The following is a 21,431-nucleotide window of genomic DNA, read 5'->3' on the forward strand; positions in this document are numbered from 1 at the left end:
TGGGAAGGCCTAAGGGTACCTAGTCGCATAATCACAGATGACTAGAATGTACTGGTAACCAGTGCCGCTCTTCTCCAAGGGGCCCACAATGTCCATGGCAATACGCTTGAAGGGCGTGGAGATCACAGGCAATGGATTCAGAGGCACTCTGTCACGCCTACGAACGGCACCTGTTTTCTGACAGACAGGACATGAAGCACAATAGGCACGTACATCTGTTTACATAGCGGGCCAATAAAATCTTGACGCTAACCTGAGGTAGGTCTTTTGCAGAGTCAGGTGTCCAGCCCAGGGAATGGTGTGTGCAAGGTGGAGAGCTAGAGGTCGGCATGTGGTAGGTAGCACTAAACGTTTCATTTTCTCATCCTCAACATATAAAAGGCCATTCTCTATCAACACCCTTTCCCCATCTGGCCCCTCAGACCTTCCTTCTGCTTCCTCCATTAATGCTTTTAGTGACACATCAGCATGTTGTAAGGCCCCCAAATTATCTGGAACCACCCAATCCCCAGCATCAAGCCCCGACACATCAGTTTTGACTACAGGAGAACAAGCATATTTTTCCAAATGCCGTTGTCGGCGTGTCTTTCTGGGGCCTTTAGTCCCACCCTGGCACAGACTACTACACAAGTCTGGTAGAGGCTGAAGATCAGCTTGTGTTTGGGCCCTTGTCATCACTGGACAGGAAATCTGGACATCAGACAGTTCTTCATTTTTCGTTACCCTTAAAAGATCAGACAACACTGGCAAATCCCTTCCTAAGACCATATCAGCAGGCAGATCCTCTACCACCCCAGCACTTATCAAATATCTTTGTCCACTCACCATTACTGTTACCTCCATTGTGGGGTACTCTTTCTTGTCACCATGCACACACTGTACAATAGTTTTTCTCTCATAGTTGACAGCATCAAAGGGGACAAGACATTTCTTTATGAGAGTCATGGAACTCCCAGTGTCAACTAATGCTTGGACTACTTGACCATTCACAACAATTTCACATTTCATTTCAGTAACATCTTCCTCCCCACAAGGACTGTCCCCCTCCCTTGGTATGTAGCAAAACCCATTGAACTTAGGTTTACGCACCAGACAAACAACAGCCTTATGACCTGGTTGCTGACAGTAAAAACAAACCAGCCCTTGACCAACATTATGGATACTGTCCCCTTTTACAGGCCCACTTCCAACAGAAGTACCTTTATTGTCCTGAAAGTCTTTGGGGTCTCTGACTGCAGTAGCCACTCTGTATGCTTGAGGACCAGTGGGTGGACGGTGTGCTTGAGATCATAGTTGGCCCCTCCGATGAGCATTCAGATACTGCATGGCAAGTTTTGCTGCTGCCAGTCCATTCTCTGGCTCGTGCTCCCTGACCCAGGTTCTGACGTCGTAAGGCAGTACTTGTAGCAGCTGCTCCAGGATAATCAGCTCACCGACCTCCTCCTTTGAGCGTTGCTCTGGCCGAAGCCACCGGCGGTAAAGACACTTCAAGCGATTGTAGGTCTCTGTAGGGGTCTCTCCCGGCGGTGCAGTGAGCTCCCTAAAGCGCTGTCGATATGTCTCTGGGGTAATGTCGAACTTCTCCAGCAACGCCTCCCTCAGGTCTTCATAGGTGTTAGACTTTTCCTTGTCCATGGCTGTATATGCCTCCAACGCCTTCCCTGTCAGCAATGGCACCAAGCGACACGCCCAAGTTTTGGCCATACGCTCGAACCTCAGCAGGTAGTTCTCTACGTCCTCACCATGCTGATACAGAGGCATCTTCGGCTCCTTCCGCCTCACTCTTTCCGGTGGGACAGGTGCAGGCATGGACTCAGCAATTGAGTCCGGCGAAGAATCTCTGGCAGTAGGACGCCGAGGAAGTGGTGTAGGAAGGCCCATCCGTGGATGCTCTGACACTGAAGTTACAGCCCCCGGGGTCATCTGTGGTTGTGGTTGTTGCTCAGGTTGCTCTTGGACGAGGTGTGTGGCCAAGCCTCGGATCGCCGCCAAAAACCGATCCTCTCTCTGTTGCTGGGTGGTGAGAAAGTCTTTTACAGTACCAGCCCCGCCAGATCTACTTCATGTAAGGCTGCTGCTCCTGCTGCTGCTGCAGGGCTCTGTGCCATAGAATGATGGTTCTCAGGAGTGCTGGCAGTGATCTTTCGGCGTACCACCGGCTGCTCTTCCTCTTCTTCCTCCTCAATGTAGTCCTCCTCAGACTTCATCTGGCCCAACTTCCCCCTCTGGGTGTCTTGCTCTCCGTGTGCACTGTCCATTGTGGCTGGCCAATCCCACTTCTGACACCACTTGTGGTAAAACAGACCAAATCGCCAGGTCCAGGTCCACAAAAAAAAAAACTGGCTCCGCCACAAATACCACTTTAGTGCAAGGTGTTTTATTTACAGTGCACCCAACATACAGGCAAACATGCAAAAGTTGCCAAGAGCGGTGAAAAGGTATATTGTAGGTTATATAATACTGTAGAAGTCAGAGTGGGTAGGTGGAGCACAGAAGTACGGCAGGCCAGAACTGAGTTCCAAAACTCTTTTATTTTAGCTTTTCAGCTTTAACTTCAAACTCTCCCAGTCGCTCGCGCACACACACACACACACACACACACAAGTCTTCTGGTGCGGGAGAGAGCTCCCTTCCTCTGCCCTCTCACTCCTTATATAGGGCGTGGTTGCTGGGAAGACACACAAACAGGTTAATTCACATCAGGTGTAGTGATTCTGCCACTTACCTTCCCTGACTCCGCCCTCCAGTCACAGACCGACGCTTGACCACGCCCCCACTGCCACATACCCCCACCGCCCGACTCAGGCCGGGCAGCCGTCCGGCCTGCAGCTGACTCCCCCCCCTTGACGGGAGAGAAAGTCCGCCACGACCATCTGCGCCCCCAGCCTGTGGACCACCTTGAAGTTAAAGGGTTGGAGTGCCAGATACTAACGGGTGATATGCCCGTTGGCATCCTTCATGCGGTGGAGCCACTGGAGGGGCACGTGGTCCGAACAGAGGGTGAAAGGGTGTCCCAGAAGGTAGTAACGGAGGGCGAGGACCGCCCACTTGATGGCCAGGCACTCCTTCTCTATGGTGCTGTAGCGCCCCTCACGCACTGACAGCTTCCAACTAATGTACAGCACTGGGCGATCCTCCACCTCCTGGGACAAAACAGCCCCCAGCCCTCTGTCCGACGCGTCCGTCTGCAATATAAAAGGGAGAGAAAAGTCAGGGGAGTGTAACAGTGGCCCCCCACACAGTGCAGCCTTTACCTCAGAAAAAGCCCGCTGGCATTGCTCCGTCCACTGGACCGGATCTGGTGCCCCCTTTTTAGTGAGATCAGTCAGCGGGCTGGTGACGTCTGAATAATTAGGTATAAACCTACGATAATAGCCAGCCAGTCCCAAGAACTGTCTCACCCCCTTTTTGGTCTTGGGCCTCGGGCAGGCCGCAATCGCTGCAGTCTTGTTAATTTGGGGATGCACCTGCCCATTGCCCAAGTGGAAGCCCAGATACCGTACTTCCACCCGCCCAATTGCACACTTCTTCGGGTTGGCTGTGAGACCCGCCCGCCTCAGCGACCTAAGGACGGCCCTCAGGTGTTGTAGGTGCTGCAGCCAGTCATTACTATAAATAATGATGTCGTCAAGGTACGCGGCAGCATAGGTGGCATGGGGGCGGAGGACCCTATCCATCAGCCGCTGAAACGTAGCGGGCGCCCCAAACAGCCCAAAAGGAAGTGTGACAAACTGGTGTAAGCCGAACGGTGTGGAAAAGGCCGTTTTTTCTCGGGATAATGGAGTCAAGGGGATCTGCCAATAACCCTTTGTCAAATCCAGTGTCGAGTAAAAGCGAGCCGTGCCTAGTCGATCGAGCAACTCATCAATACGAGGCATTGGGTACGCGTCAAATTTAGACACCGCGTTGACTTTTCTATAGTCTATACAGAACCGGACCAACCCGTCGGCCTTGGGTACCAAGACCACCGGGCTGCTCCAGTCGCTGTGGGACTCCTCGACGATGCCCATTTCGAGCATGGTCTCGAGTTCTTCCCGAACCACTTTTTTCTTGTGTTCGGGTAGCCTGTAGGGGCGGCTACACACTACCACCCCCAGGGGCGTCTCAATGTGGTGTTCTATGAGGTTGGTACGGCCGAGCAGGGGCGAGAAAATGTCCGAAAATTCGGTCTGCAACTGGGCAACCTCCACGAGTTGTGTCGGGGAGAGGTGGTCTCCACAGGGGACCGGAGAGGTACGCGATGCCAATACTCCCTTTTGAACCTCCGGCCCCAGCTCCGCCTTCTCCGGAACCACCGACACCAACGCTACGGAGACCTCCTCATTCCAGAATTTGAGTAGATTGAGGTGGTAAATCTGTAGCGCCCCACCCCTGTCCGTTCGCCTCACCTTGTAGTCGACGTCCCCGACTGGCTGTGTGACCTCAAAGGGTCCTTGCCACTTGGCAATTAATTTGGAGCTCGATGTGGGTAACAGTACGAGTACTTTATCTCCCGGTGCGAACTCCCTAAGGCGCGTACCCTTGTCATACAGGCGGGTTTGCCGTTCTTGGGCCTGCCGCAAATTCTCCTGGGTTAGGTGCGTGAGTGTGTGGAGTTTTGCGCACAGGTCAATAACGTATTGAATTTCATTTTTACTTGGTGAAGGTCCCTCCTCCCAATTTTCTCACAGCACGTCTAAAATGCCGCGCGGCTTACGCCCATATAACAATTCGAACGGGGAGAACCCCGTGGAGGCTTGTGGGACCTCTCGCACCGCAAACAAGGGTTAGAGCCATTTATCCCAATTACGTGCGTTCTCGCTTACGAATTTCTTAATTATATTTTTGAGGGTGCGATTGAATCGTTCAACTAAACCGTCCGTTTGTGGGTGATACACGCTGGTGCGGATCGGCTTAATACCTAATAACCCATACAGTTCGTTCAGTGTTCGTGACATAAACGAGGTGCCTTGATCAGTCAGAATCTCTTTCGGGATTCCAACTCGGGAGATGACGCGGAAGAGTGCTTCCGCAATACTGCGTGCTGAGATATTGCGAAGAGGCACTGCTTCCAGGTATCGCATTGCACAGTCCACCAGAACTAATATAAAGTGGTACCCTCGTGCTGACCGATCTAATGGCCCGACGAGATCCATCCCAATTCTTTCGAACAGGGTCTCGATTAACGGTAGAGGGCGCAAAGGCGCTTTTGGAATGGCTGCTGGATTTACTAACTGGCATTAGCGGCATGCCATACACCACCTACGGACATCGCCGCGAATTCCTGGCCAATAGAACCGGGCCATTATTCGGGCTAGTGTTTTATCCTGCCCTAAGTGTCCAGCCATGGGATTAAAGTGAGCCGCCTGGAATACCAATTCCCGGCGGCTTTTTGGAATCAAGAACTGCGTGATTTGTTCTTTAGTCTGAGTGTCCTGCGTCACTCGGTATAATCTATCCTTCATAATAGAAAAATAAGGGAAGGACTGGGTGGCGTTTGGCTGGAGCGTTTGACCATCGATTACTCTCACTTAGTCAAATGCATGCCACAGAGTCTCGTCTCGCGACTGCTCTAACGGGAAATCCGCGAGGGATTCCCTGAAAGAGGGAGGAGGAGCCGGTGGCTCCTCACTCTGACGTGGAGATGACGTAGACGGCTCTGTGACAGCTGCTCCCGCCAAAGCGACACTGGGACCTCCCCTAGCTGAACTACGGCAGGACCCACTCTTTACTAAATGACTCATTAATGCCCTGAATCCCGGCCAATCAGTCCCCAAAATTATCGAGTAGGTGAGGCGAGGATTAACCACCGCCTTTACTATAAATTTTTCCCCTCTGAAAAAAATGTGGACTGACACTAAAGGGTAGCTGTGAACATCCCCGTGCACACACAACACCTTCACCCCCTGTGCTCCCCCCAATGCCTCGTCTTGCACCAGGCTTTGGTGAATTGAGGTCTGATTGCAGCCAGAGTCCACCAAAGCCTGATATGTATCCCCTTGGATACTCACCGGTATGCGATACGCTCCGGCCCGATTGAGGGCGGCCCCTGGCGCGTCAGGGATCCGAACCACCGTGCCCACTTCCATCACTGAGCATTGCTGTTGGAGGTGGCCCGGCTCCCCGCAGCGCCAGCAAACCGGCCCGGGCTTTCTCTCTGCACCGGTACTCTGGGGCTCACTCACCTGAGGGGGGTGGGAGAGACAGACACGGAAGTGGGAAACGGGAGGACACCGTGGGTGCGGCGGACCGGCTGTGAGGGAGCTGGCCCCCACCTCCGCGGTGGGGGAACGGGGCGAGGACGAGACACAGAAGGGGCAGGGGAGAGAGGAGAGAAGCAAAGAAGGGATCTGTGATCCTGCTGCGGGAACAGCTGCCAAATGATCCTCCGCCAACTCGATGGCCCGATCCAGCGACGCCGGGCGATGGCACTGGACCCACTCCGCCGTTCCTTTGGGAAGTTGTGCGATGAACTGCTCCAGTGCCACCAGGTCGACGACTCCCTCGGCGTCGCGGTTGTCGGCCCTCAGCCACTGCCTGCAGGCGTCCCGGAGTTGCTGGCCAAACGCGAACGGGTGGCCGACCTCCTCTAGGCGCAGAGTGCGGAAGCGCTGACGATATTGTTCGGGGGTGCGCCCCACACGCTGGAGGATGGCCCAGCGCAGGTCCGCGTAGACCAGCCGGCTGTCGGCGGGGAGCTGTAGTGCGGCCAGCTGCGCCTCACCCGTTAGCAGGGAGAGGAGGCGCGCCGCGCCGCGCGCTGTTCCACCGGTCACCCCGAGGCTTCTGCTGCTTGTTTGAATAGCGTGAGGAAGGCCTCGGGGTCGTCGTGCGGGCCCATCTTCGTCGGGGTGAGGTGGAGTGGACCCGCAGCGGTGGAGATGGTGGCCCCCGCCGACGCGAGGAGGTGCCGGAACGCCTGATGATCTTCCTGTTGCGCCAGCACTAGGGCCTCGAACCGTTGTTCTTGCTCCTTTCGGAGGGCGAGCAGCGCCTGGTGCTGGCTCTGTTGGGCCGTGGATCAGGTCTGTGAAGGGGGAGGACTCCATGGGGCTGTTCTCTTCTGTGCTCGGTTCCAGGTTTCAGCACCACTGTAGAAGTCAGAGTGGGTGGGTGGAGCACAGAAGTACGACAGGCCAGAACTGAGTTCCAAAACTCTTTTATTTTAGCTTTTCAGCTTTAACTTCAAACTCTCCCAGTCGCTCGCGCACACACACACACACACACACACACACACACACACACAAGTCTTCTGGTGCGGGACAGAGCTCCCTTCCTCTGCCCTCCCACTCCTTATATAGGGCGTGGTTGCTGGGAAGACACACAAACAGGTTAATTCACATCAGGTGTAGTGATTCTGCCACTTACCTTCCCTGACTCCGCCCTCCGGTCACAGACCGATGCTTGACCACGCCCCCACCACCACAAATACAAAAAAACTTAATAAATTACAAATAATAATAATAATAATAATAATAAAAGACGTAGGAGAAATAGCACTTCCACAAAATATGGAACTTTTACAGCCACAGTCTACATTACCCTTGCTGTCCCCTCTCACTCTCCCATACACTGAATGAGGATCCCCTTTTAGGCCCTAAGCCCCTCCCCTGCCCTCCCCATACCAGCCTGCACATTAATCAATCATTGTCACAAAAGGCATAATGGATTACATGTGCAGCAATAATCACACATTCATATAAACACTGCACATTACCATAAAAACTATCGCACTTTTGCCCATCTAGCATGTATAAATAACACATTCACTGAACCCCCCCCCCCCTTTTCGCGTAGTATAGTCCAATCCCACGATGCATTGCGCAGGCCAGATGCTACTAAAGTAGCCCCAAGTTTGAACCGCTCGGTTTGGCTCTCATTTCCCTGCATTGGAATTACGCGGACCATTCAAACAACCCACCAAACATAGAAATGCCACCCACAAACACGCCCAACACAAAATACAAGACAGAGCGCTCAAAGATAAGTACAAACACAACATTCAACAATGACCATTTTATCGTGTGTGGCATAGCAAATTGTTTAAAAGTACGAACCACTAAAGATGAAGGCAATATGTGTAGTGTGTATGTTACTCTCTGCTACTAACTTTAGGTGTGCACCCCCGCTGTTGTAGCCGTAATATTATTGTTTAATGAAAGTAGCGTGTAAACAAGCAGTGTGCTTTACGTGCTTAATGAAACAACAGGCAGCGCTACAGGTGCCGCTCGTGAACGGAGACAGAGGCCTCTGTCACACAGCCGCTGGGCTCGAACCCTGAGCCTTCTTGCTGTGAGGCGACAGTGCTAACCACTACACCACCGTGCCGCCCTATGTACGCATTTATTTACTTAAAAATAAATATAATATTAATGAGGGCGGCACGGTGGTGTAGTGGTTAGCGCTGTCGCCTCACAGTAAGAAGGTCCGGGTTCGAGTCCCGTGGCCGGCGAGGGGCTTTCTGTGCGGAGTTTGCATGTTCTCCCCGTGTCCGCATGGGTTTCATCTGGGTGCTCCGGTTTCCCCCACAGTCCAAAGACATGCAGGTTAGGTTAACTGGTGACTCTAAATTGAGCGTAGGTGTGAATGTGAGTGTGAACGGTTGTCTGTGTCTATGTGTCAGCCCTGTGATGACCTGGCGACTTGTCCAGGGTGAACCCCGCCTTTCGCCTGTAGTCAGCTGGGATAGGCTCCAGTTTGCCTGCGACCCTGTAGAACAGGATAAAGCGGCTAGAGATGATGAGATGAGATGAGATAATATTAATGACACACTGGTCTACTGATCTACTGGTTCCATTCTGTACACCAAGCCCAAACTTTGTACATTAGCATTTGTGCAGTGTTCTGGATCTCATTTTAATTCCTCTGCAATCATTTTTTAACCAAGTCTATCACTCACCTCCTGCAGCCTTCATTACACTCCTGCAGCCTTCATTACACTCCTGCAGCAGTAATCAATATGAAATTTGAGAGAAAAATGAGTTTTGCAGTGTGTTATGTTGATGGATAATAAAACATACTTTAGGTGACATCTACTTACTTTGCACATCGCCATGTTCAGTAAGAGGAATTATTTATGACCCTGTGCTATAATGGCTAATTTCACATCACATCTGAGTATGTTTCTGTGTTTCTTTCTAATCAACAGCTCACTGGTGTCTCGTTGCTTAAAAAAAAAAGAATGAATATGCCGAGATGGGGCGGCACGGTGGTGTAGTGGTTAATGCTGTCACTTCACAGCAAGAAGGTCCGGGTTTGAGCCCCGTGGCTGGCGAGGGCCTTTCTGTGTGGAGTTTGCATGTTCTCCCCGTGTCCGTGTGGGTTTCCTCCGGGTGCTCCGGTTTCCCCCACAGTCCAAAGACATGCAGGTTAGGTTAACTGGTGACTCTAAATTGAGCGTAGGTGTGAATGTGAGTGTGAATGGTTGTCTGTGTCTATGTGTCAGCCCTGTGATGACCTGGCGACTTGTCCAGGGTGAACCCCGCCTTTCGCCCGTAGTCAGCTGGGATAGGATCCAGCTCGCCTGCGACCCTGTAGAACAGGATAAAGCGGCTACAGATAATGAGATGAGATGAGATGCCGAGATGGCATCGCAGCCCAGACTGAGTGGAGCTGAGTTTATGGATGTAAGGGTCAGTTATTGTAATAGTGAATGTCAGCAGCTACGTTTAAGGCTTTTATGAGTTCCAGCTGTGTCCTGTCTGAAAACCACATGCCAGTGGGCATGTCTTAGAGCAGGAGAGATGAGTGTGTCTCCATCCATCCACCAATTACATCCATCTGTTCATCCATCCATCCCTCCATCCATATGTCCATCCATGCATCCATACACTAATCACATCTATCCCTCCATCCATCCATACACCAATCGCATCCATCCATTGACCAATCACACCGGAGCTTTTTTATTTTATTTTCTCTCCTTTTTTATTTTTACTTTTTTTTCTTTGTGTTTGTGTAGTTTGATGTTTGAGTGTTTTTGTCTGCCGGTGGTGGTCTAGCTCCGGACCCAGTTTTGGGCGTCGGTTCCCTCCAGGCCTTGGTTCGCTGTGGGTGGTGCCTGTGCTCCCAGCTATGGACTGCAGTGAGCTCGTTGCTCATTTTAACATCATGGTTGTCCAGCACTCTGTGCTTTAATGCTTGGAGTGATGTTCCGAGCGATGTTGCTCGGTGGCGTCGTGGCGGCCGTGCAGGTGGTTTGGGACACACCAGCGCTCTGCGTGGCGGTGCTTCTGTGCTTGCTTTGTGGATCCATGGTGTGGTGTTCGAACGATGTTGCTGGCGGCGGCTGTGCTGGTGGTGTGGGACTTGTTTTCATGCGCCTTTTGGTGGGACTGTCGCTGCTACACCATTGGAATGACATCCTGACCCCTATTTGGTGGAATTTTTTCTTTTTTTTTCTTCTTTTTATTTATTTATTTTTTCTTCTGTCTATATTAAATTGTAAAGCGACCTTGGGATTTTAGAAAGGCGCTATATAAATTGAAATTATTATTATTATCTATCCCTCCATCCATCCATCCCTCCACCCATACACCAATCCATCCACCCCTTCAGCAAATAAATTCCATTCCTCCATCCATCCCTTCAGCAAATAAATTCCATCCATCTATCATATCCATCCACTGTCCTTCTATTTACCTGCGTCCAGCCATTTGTGCTTCTTTCATCCATCCATCCATCCATCCATCCATCCATCCATCCACCAAACACATCCATCTCTCCATCCATCCACCCATAACATCTACTGATATAGAGGGATTTTATTTTATTGGATGGATGGAGCTGTCCATCTATACTTTTACCCATTTATCTGTCCATCCATCCATGCATCCTCCTTCTATCCTTTCACCTATAAATCCATCACCATCATGTACATGCTCCATTTCACCCACATCTACAGAGCGTTTTCTTCGTCACACTGTGGCTACACCACACATTTCCTGATATGAATTTAGAAAACGTGTCGCCCCTCGAGGCAGCTTCAGATTTAAACCCCTGAAAAAAGACGAGTGCAGGAATGTGATTAAATATTTGGCTGAATATTGCATGTGTGTAGATTAAACAAATGGCAGTTTGATGCGAGCGAGGCCACGGTGTTGATTTGTAATTACAATGAGGATCATGTGTGCCAATGTGTCCCTGCTCTGCTCGGAGTGAATTTTAATTACAGGAATATATTTGACTATAAACCTCCAACAAGATTCACAGGTGAAGGAGCCGTACAAACTTTCTGTGTGTTATACTGGATATGTGACATGAAAAGGAACAGGTTATAAATTTGATAAGGGAAGTGAGCCTAACACCACTCACCCTCATCCCCAGTTCAATATTCTCTCCTCCATAAACCTCCATGCCTGGATCCAGGAGGCCGATTTCTCCAAAATACTCACGATCCACCACGAACGAGCAGCCAATCATGGCAGGAGTCCTAATTAACACAGAGAGAGAGAGAGAGAGAGAGAGAGAGAGAGAGATATTAATCAGCTTCTTTATCAAAGAGTGGCTGTTTGGAACACTGGGATGATAAAACTAAAATAAATTGGAGTCCCATCAAAAGAGAGGCAACTGGAAGAGAATCTCAACATCATCAGATCTCAAGCAGACAGAATGATCATCAAGAAAAACAAATAGAAACATGAAAAAAAGCAATAAAAACAATAACATGATGTCACACAGTTTTTGTCCCTGGGTAGTATTATTTTTGTCCATCAAATGTGCCTCTTTTCATTCACATAAAGTCAGAAAAAAACAACATATGAATCAAAATTAACATGTATTTATATTAAAGTTATATAAAAATGACCACAAAAGAATTAGAAGTGAGTAGTTTTCTGAGATTTAGGATTATGTTGTAAATAATTTCCATGAGCTGTCCCTAAATGTCGTCTCCCATTACGTTCTCGTTATATCGTCCTTGGTAGTGGCGCTGAAAGTCCAGTATATCCTGGTGAAGATAAGATAAGATAAGATAAGATAAGATAAGATAAGATAAGATAAGATAAGATAAGATAAGATAAGATAAGATAAGATAGCCTTTTATTATCCCACAAGGGGAAATTTACATTGTTACAGCAGCAAAATATATAAAGAGAAAAAGATAAGGCAGTGAAGGAGTAGTGCAAAAGTACTAGATTAGATTAGATTAGATTAGATTAGATTAGATTAGATTAGATTAGATTAGATTAGATTAGATTAGATTAGATTAGATAAAACTTCATTGAGCCCTTTGGGAGGGTTCCCTCAGGGAAATTAAAATTCCAGCAGCATCATTACAGATAAACAGAGAAAATAAATGAAGAAAACTTCTAGATAAATTAAAATAAATTATTTACATATACAAATATAAAAAGAATAAGATATGGGGAAGAGCGGAAGGGGGGAAGGTGGGGAGAAGGGGGGCGGCGGCAGGAGAGATATTGCACTTTATATTGCACATTGAAATGAAATGTATCTGGTTAAGATCTGTTCAGTACTTTGGGAGAAATGGCAGGTTGAAGTCGGTACAACAGAGTAAAAACTCTGCTTGCGGGATGTCGGGAAACTGACAGTGCTTTTTGAGTCACGGGAAAGCGGTCAGGCTCTCTCTCTCTCTCTCTCTCTCTTCTGATCGGTTTCCCACTCGTGAATATCAATCAGATCACTTTTATAGGGATGTTCTCTCGCTCTCACTGTTTCTGATGAAGGATTCAGCAAAATTTTCCCTCTGCTAGTTTTGATGTTATGATTCACGGGAGACTTTGAAGTGAGTTTTCAGAGCTTTACCCACTTATTTTTTCAAATCAAACTGATTCCTGTAAATAAATAACTATTTTAGAATATAACTGGAGTTTTAGATGAAAAACGGTGCTGGCCCCTCTTCTCTTCACCCTGTACACCATGGACTTCTGCTACAACTCGGAGCTGAGTCACATTCAGAAGTTCGCTGATGACACAGCCATCGTTGGGTGTATCAGTGACGACAGAGAGGAGGAGTATAGGAGCCTGGTGAGGGACTTTGCTGTGTGGTGCAACAGGAACCATCTGCAGCTCAACACCTTGAAGACCAAGGAGCTGGTCATGGACTTTGGGAGGTCCAGACCAAGGTCACGACCAGTTCTGATCGAGGGAGTCGAGATGGAGGCTGTGGATTTCTACAAGTATCTTGGGCTGTGGCTGGACAGCAAGCTGGACTGGACTTGCAACACCAATCACTTATGGCCCTTTTCCACTACCCTTTTTCAGCTCACTTCAGCTCGCTTCAGCTCACTTCAGCCCGACACGGCTCGCGTTTCGACTACCTCAGAACAGCACGACTCAGCTCGCTTCAGCCCTGCTCAGCCCCCAAAACTCGCACTTTGGACCTCCCAAAGTCAATGACCAGCTCCTTGGTCTTCGAGGTGTTGAGCTGCAGATGGTTCCTGTTGCACCACACAGCTCCTATACTCCTCCTCTCTGTCGTCACTGATACACCCAACGATGGCTGTGTCATCGGCAAACTTCTGAATGTGACACAGCTCAGAGTTGTAGCAGAAGTCCGCGGTGTACAGGGTGAAGAGAAGAGGGGCCAGCACCGTGCCCTGGGGTGCTCCGGTGCTGCTAAATCACAGTGTCAGACGTGATGACCTTCAGCCTGACGTACTGTGGCCTGTCGGTGAGGTAGCTGGAGATCCAGGTGACCAGGCCAGGGGTGGGTGTCACCTGGGACTCTTTTTTATTTATTTTTTATTCTAAGTATACAAAAAAGGATATATAAAAATAAATAAAGTACAAATTTAGAGATAAAAAATTAACAAATTTGCATAAATTCACAGGTTTGCAGATAAGTGTATTATACAGTTAACATAAGTGTATTACAAAAGTGGAATTGCACTTGTAAGTATTGCACAGGAAGTATTACCAGTATTACTCAGGTAGTATTGCACAAGTAAGTAGGTGTATTGCACAAGAGCCATTTTAACCATGTGTAGCTAGCAGTTCGCTGTAAAGTACTGATGCTGATAGTCAGTGCACACAGGATACGTTCAGAGGGGTTTCTATGGATGTAGAAGTGATCTGGACAGTATTGTTGATTATTATGAGGAGCGTCTGGTGCTGTGCTTGGTGAGGTGCCGGTTGTACAGTCTCACAGCAGTAAGGAGGAAGGAGCTGCTGTATCTCTCCTTAACACACTGCAGATGGAGGAGCCGGTCACTGAAGGAGCTGCCCAGTGCTGCTACTGTCTCCTGCAGTGGATGGGAGGTGTTCGCCATTAAGGATGACAACTTGGCCAACATCCTCCTCTCCCCCACTACGTCCACTGAGTCCAGTGCACAGCCCAGGACAGATCCTGCCTTCCTAATCAGCTTGTTAAGTTTTTTCCTCTCTGCTGTTGTGATTTGATGTTGTGTGTTGTAGGGATGTTAACCGATGACCGTTTGACCGGTGGTTGACCGAATCAACGTCAACCGGTTAATTTTTTTTGGTTGTCGGTGAAAAAAAAAAAAAAATCAATCGTTTTGAAGCTGCCGATTTTGGAGCGGAGAACCTGGAATTCTGTGTTTGTAAACGCTTGGGGCATGCCATGTGGTGTAAGGACGACAGCTGACAAATCAGAAACACCCATTCAGTCATGTCCCGCCCCCCCCGCCCCAGTTAAAGACAGCTGACAAATCAGAAACACCCATTCAGTCATGTCCCGCCCCCCCACCCCAGTTAAAGACAGCTGACAAATCAGAAACACCCATTCAGTCATGTCCCGCCCCAGTTGAAGACAGCTGCCACTCGGCGAGAGAAAAGTGTAGACACAGGCTTTTTAGCTTACAAATTACTATTCTGTTTTTTTTTTTTTAATTATTATTAGAAGGCACATGGAGTTTAGTCCTGCCTTGGCCAGTGCATTCTGAAAGTATGTTTCGGTCTGTAGCCAACAATGCATGTTATTGCAGATCATATCTCTCCACACAAACTAAAGGCGCAGATGCCGACTTTTTCACGGCTTTTTCATGGACTGTAACGGCATTTGCTTATGTAGTAATTTTAATACAGAATTTACTCTGATGAAATTATTCAGACACTCCAACGCCCCCCCTAAAAAAAAAAAATCGGATCTGCGCGAGCCGTGAAAAAGGCGCGCCGTTTGCATCCCTGTTTAAACTCATAGGTTAACCGACTTTAACCGGCTAATGAGGCTCGGTGGTCGGTCAAGATTTTTTTTAGTTTTTGCCATCCCTAGTGTGTTGTGGTGTGTGCTTCCCCAACAGACAACTCCATAGAATATGGCTGATGCCACCACAGAGTCATAAAAAGAGTCCAGAAGTGGACCCTGTACTCCAAAGGCCCTGAGCCTCCTCAGCAGGTGGAGTCTGCTCTGGCCTTTCTTGTACAGGGCGTGTGTGTGATCAGTCCAATCCAGTTTATTGTTCAGATGAACACCCAGGTACTTGTAGCTCCTAACGATCTCAATGTCCTTACCCTGAATGTTCACTGGGGTAGGTGAAGAGAACCTTGTCCTGCGGAAATCCACCACCAGTTCCTTGGTTTTACTTGTATTGATCTGGAGGGAGTTCCGTTGGCACCGGTCCACAAAGTTCCTTGTCAGTTCTTTGTACTCGCCATCCTTGTCATCTAAGATATAACCCACAATAGCAGAGTCATCAGAGAACTTCTGTAGATGATAGGTAGTTGTATTGTATCTAAAGTCCTCAGTGTAAAGTGTGAACAGAAATGGGGCCAGGACTGTCCCCTGTGGAGCCCCTGTGCTGCAAAGAATGGTGTCTGACACACAGTCCTTCAGTCTCACATACTGTGGTCTGTTTGTGAGATAGTCCATAGTCCATGAGGTAAGATGATGGTCCACCCCGCGCTCTCCATCTTACTCCTCAGAAGAGTCGGCTGGATGGTGCTGAAGGCACTGGATAGATCAAAGAACATGATTCTAACAGTGCTTCCTGCCTTTTCAAGATGAGAGAGCTCTATGAAGCAGGTAGATGACTGCATCTTCCACCCCGATGCCTGGCTGGTAGGCAAACTGCGGGGGATCCATAGTTGGCCCCACCAGTGTGCGGGGATATGCCAGAACAAGTCTTTCCAGAGCCTTCATCAGGTGAGAGGTCAGCGCCACTGGTCTATATCCGTTTAAATCAGTGGGGTGTGCAGTTTTTGGTATCGGAACTACACATGATGTCTTCCAAAGGACCGGCACTCTTTCCTGTTCCAGGCTCAAGTTGAAAATGTCCCGCGCTATTCCACACAGCTGGTCAGCACAATGCCTCAGGAGCCCAGGGTTGATGCCATCAGGACCTGCAGCCTTTCTTGCCTTCATCTTACTCAGTTCCCTCTTGACTTGTTCTCTGTCAAAGGACAAAGAAGAGCACAGCTGAGTGCTTGGTGTTACGCATGGAGGTGTGAAGCTCTGAGCTGGAGGTATGATAGTTGAGGGGTGCTGAGAGGGTGAGAAGGAGGTTTGTGAGCTGGGTGACGATGACCAGGAAGAGACAGTAGCAGTAACAGTGGGCTGATTTGGGGTGTGTGTGTATGTTGTGCCTGATCAAATCTGTTAAAGAAATTCTTCAGGTCATTTGCCCATTGCAACTCTCCACTAAGCTGCCTATTGGACTCCTTAAGCCCTGAGATGGTTTTAAGGCCCCTCCAGACTCCACTCACGTTGTTCTGCTGCAGCTGATCCTCCATCCTCCTGTAGCAGTCTTTGCCTTCCCTGATCTTTCTTCTCAGCTCCTTCTGTACCCTCCTCAATTCCTCTCTGTTTCCTGATCTGAATACTCTCTCCTTCTCATTCAGGAGAGCCTTCAGCTCAGGAGTGACCCAGGGTTTGTTGTTTGAGAAGCACCATACTGTTTTAGTGGGCACAGTGTTCTCCACACAGAAGTTTATGTAGTCCGTGATGCAGCTCGTGAGGCTGTCTATGTCCTCATGGGGCTCACGAAGAAGATCCCAGTCTGTGATGCCAAAGCAGTCCTTCAAAGCCTCATAAGCCTCATCAGTCCAGCTTCTCACCTGTTGTGTATTGACTGGATGTCTGTGAACAATAGGTCTGTAGACTGGCTGGAGATGCACCAAGTTGTGATCAGATTTGCCTGGGGGGGTGATGTACTATATGCTTCCTTGGCGTTGGCATAAAAAGCTCTTGCTTTCCTGCAGCCCACTGTGCTGTAGTTCTTTACCAGAATCTCAACCAGCTCCACTTGCCTTTCGGCTTTACTTTTTGATACCACTGTGACAAAGCTGTTCCAAGCCACTGTCTCGCTCCTAGTGAGCTTCTTAGGGAATTCCTTGCACTCCGGGATCTTCTTTCCGATGAAGACACTGGCTTTGACTTTTGCTTCAACCAACTTAGGAAAGAAGTCTTGAAGGTACTTGACCTTATCTAGAGCTGTAATAAACTGTTTCAGAAGACCCAATTTGATGAGCAGTGGTGACGACAGCACTTTCCGGGGGTCAACCAACGGATACGGTGAACTCGATCCACTGTGGTCAGTCCCACATTTAGTAGTGTGCCTTGATGCCCCTGCTGTCCCAAAGACAGAGACAGCAGGGAAACTCAGTAAAACCTCCTTGGAGACCCAGCAGGGTTGCCACCATTTTGAAGTCTCCAGTGACGTCTTTGAACTCAGAAAAAAACAACATATTTTGAAAATGAAAACTAACTCTAACTGTACAGAAGCTAGGCACATGTTGTTGAATTTGGGTCAGAGTGTGTGTTTGTGTGTTTTACTGATCAATTGTGGTGTGAATCTGTGGGAGACTTGAGATCTGAGCCCCTGCAGAGCCTCTGTACATTTCAGCTGCATTGCTACAGCCCAGCTTTCACTTCCTGTACTGCTGTGATCAAAACTAATCTACAGAGCAAGATGAGACACGGGAGTCACCCTGAGAAATGTTTCCCTGACTCTAACTCTGTCTCACTGACTTTAACTCTGTCTTACTGACTAACTCTGGCTTTAACTCTGTCTCCCTGACTCTAACTCTGTATCTCTGTCTCATTGACTGTATATTAGGGTTGGGCGGTATTACGGTAAGAAGGTATCCCGAGGTATCCAAAAGTACCAACGGTATCGGTCTCATTACCGTCATTTTAAAAAAATATATAATATCTAAATAAATATGGAGTACATGAGGTCATAATATAAAATAATAAATTGAAGATCATCCCGAATAACTGTGTGATCGTATTTTCACTAATTCTATCAATTTCCTAAAGAAGTTCTCATCGCGTGCAGGGTTGTTTATGTCGTTACCATGGCAACCCTGCGTGACATTTGGAGTCTGACAGAAAGCTTCGCAAGAGACTGAGACCAGGGGTGTCATGGCTCAGATGGCTAAGGCACCGTACCATAAATCCGGGGACCCGGGTTCGATTCCGACCCGAGGTTATTTCCCGATCCCGTCTCTCTCTCCCCCGCTCATTTCCTGTCTCTCTATACTGTCCTATCTAAAAAAAAAAAAAAGAGACTGAGACCGTGGTTGAAAGATGGCAAGTCAAGATAACGAGTTAGTGGCAAAAAAAAATACAACATCAGCAGTGTGGCAGTATCTTGGTTTCAAACCAAACGAAAAATCTAATATGTCCCCTAAGGCACACCATAGCCTGGGGTACTCCACTTCCACGAGATCTCTCCAATGAGTTGTGTTTTCAGTAGGTTACATGAGTAACAACAAGGTAAAATAATATAACGTATGACATTTGGGATGTGGGTAATAAACGTTTGAAATGTCATCTACTGAAGAAACGGAAGAAAACATCGTAGCGTAAACTGTTAGGTTTCTGGTGGGAATTAGCAATGCGCTTGCTATCTTTGTTGGGTGTGTTAAACCGTATGGATTTAAGTGGAATAATTGTAAGGAGTTATGTGATCAAGACAACGTTTTAAGCAAGGTAAGGCCATTTGATTATTAATTTCCCCGCCATGGCATGACGTGGGCCCATATGATTTTGCCTTGTGCAGCTATCACGCATTTGAATTAGGTTCGCCTCATTTGCGCTGAAGAATATGGTTTATCGCGCAGTCTAAACGGACTTGGGTGTTGGTTGATTCTTTTTCTTTTTTTTATTTCCCATGCTTGAAAGGGTATGATCCTGCTCATCGTGTACTTTTTTTTGATGGAGTAGGTGAAATAGTGCTGCAAATGGCGTTTCAACGCAGACATGTGTAAACGACAGTTGAATGCTATTTTCAAGATGAAGGAAGAGTTTTGAAATATCTCTTAATCCATTCATCAATGCACAAAATTTGCTTTGCTGCTTAATCCATACCACAATGCACACAATTCGCTATGCTGCTTTTAAATAGTACATTTGAGGCATAGGCGCACGTTACACAGTAGGCCGAAACAAAATATTATTTTTTTCTCGGTAATACCGTATACCCCGGGAAAACACAGAGACAGTTTAAAGGTATCAAAATTTGGATACCGCCCAACCCTACTGTATATCTGTCTTACGGACTCTAACTGTCTCTAACTCTGTCTCATTGGCTCTAACTCTGTCTCTATCTCTGTCTCAGTGACTAACTCCATCTTTAACTCTGTCTCCCTGACTCTAACTCTGTATTTCTGTCTCACTGACTCTCTAACGCTTTCTCATTGACTCTAGCTCTGTCTCTAACTATGTTTTACTGACTCTAACACTGTCTCTATCTCTATTTCACGGACTCTAACTCTGCTTCACTGACTCCAACTCTCTCTCTGACTTTAGCTCACTCTCTGGCATTTTATTTAAGACTGAGTCTCAGTCGATACTGACAGTGAGCTCAAACTGGTCTGTATTATTGATTAATCAGGGAAGTGATGGGACATTTTATTTGGCTCTATTTATGTTGGTTGCTGCTGTGCGCTGTTTGCACGCTTCTTTCCTCGTGCTGAGTTAAATGTTTAAGGTGTTATTTTGTTTCAAGAGTGTGTTTAAACAGAGTGAGATTGCGAAGACGGCTAACCGGAGAGCACAGTGCAGTGTCAACAAGTGTGTTCATTTAAAAAGCACTGTGAATTTCACCTCGACTCTTGAACAAAGTATAAAGGAAGTCCTCACATCTCAGTGCTCAGTATTCGCAGATGTGAACTGCTCTGATATGCTATAATCAGTTCACTGCTCACCTTGTGCTCATTTTTAATCTCATGCAAAGATGATATTAACAATCAGGAGAAAAGACGGAAGTGCATGGCTGTTTTTGACCTTTAGGTCAGGGTCACGGTGATGGGCGATGTTCTTAATAAAATAAGTGGTACATGAGTTCCTCTGTGGCTATGTTAATGATTTGATCTATCTACATACAGAGCAGAAATGTTTTTATTTATCCAAAAATACCTGTGTCCATCACTCTTCCACGTCAGCTAGGTATTTATGAAATTCGGCTATGAATTTACATTATAGGCAAACACGAGGGTGGAACTGACAAACCGCTGCTGCAAAATCAACTGCGCTGTAAAGTCCTGGGACTGAAAACTACAAAGTACACAGCATGCAATAAAAAGTGAGGAAGTGACGGATACACTCGAGGCATCGACCATCTCCAAACACACCACAACAACTGCATAACACACTTTAAGTCCAGCAGACACACACTGAGTGTGTAACAGCAGCAAGGAGGAAGCGGAGAAATAAATAAATAAATAAATGATAAAAATGCAATCAGCAGATTTAATGCCAAGGGAGTCAGAGACAAACAGGAACAACCAGTGGGACATCAAAACATTAGCCACATAATCACCAACATCATGCTCAAACCACACACACACACACACACACACACACACACACACTCCAAAAAGAGCTGTCATACAATTACAGTGTTTTCATAATCATGTACACAGAAATATTTTATTCATCAGTAAAAAAAAAAACAAGAAATCTGTGTTGACATTTCACACAATGTCTCTAAGAAACTTCAAAAATAATTTTAATACATGTGGATAATATCACTTTTAAATGTTTATTTATTTGATCAGTTTTAGTTCTTTAAACACACTGCATTTGATAGTGTAATAGTGAAAGTGATTTTTTTTCCATGGAGATGTTGTTTATGCAGTATAAACGAGCTCATTGGCGGGTTGGGTTTTACCTGATGGGGGCGGTCTCGTCTCCTTTATCCAGCCAATCCTGAGGAGGAATGATGTACATGCACCACAGGCCCCAGTTGTAGCCGTGAGCGGCGTTAGCGTACTGCTGCACCTCAAAGGTGTTGTATTTGATGTTATCTATCGCAGGCAGGATGATCCGAGTGTGCTCTTCTTTTATCCGGGACAGGATCGGCTCAGCCCTGAGGAAGAGCAGGGAAAAAACAAACATCACCTTCTCAAGAAGATTTCTGACTGTACATGTGTCTGAAATGAACACCTGTCTAAAGCTGAACACGTGTCTTTGCTACCTCTGTAAAGAGGTTACGTGTGTAAGAACGTATTGGGGCTGATACTGATGATCAGCTCTTACCTGTGAGGGAGCTACATTAGCCTTGTTTACATACAAGAGGGAGTCAAAT

At 47.6% G+C, this 21,431-nt stretch overlaps 1 protein-coding gene across 1 annotated transcript in view; it reads right to left on the reverse strand.

The window, feature by feature from the left end:
• Positions 1-21,431, reverse strand: part of galnt9 (polypeptide N-acetylgalactosaminyltransferase 9) — a 156,349-nt gene that overhangs the window by 50,141 nt on the left and 84,777 nt on the right. Inside the window, exons 5-6 of the mRNA XM_060906832.1 lie at positions 21,015-21,212; positions 11,293-11,410 (exon numbers count right to left, since the gene is read on the reverse strand). Of these exons, the coding sequence (XP_060762815.1) occupies positions 11,293-11,410; positions 21,015-21,212 (316 nt within the window). The remainder of the gene's footprint in view (positions 1-11,292; positions 11,411-21,014; positions 21,213-21,431) is intronic.

The sequence above is a fragment of the Neoarius graeffei genome, chromosome 24 (genome assembly GCF_027579695.1).
Source record: "Neoarius graeffei isolate fNeoGra1 chromosome 24, fNeoGra1.pri, whole genome shotgun sequence".
Lineage (NCBI taxonomy): Eukaryota > Metazoa > Chordata > Actinopteri > Siluriformes > Ariidae > Neoarius > Neoarius graeffei.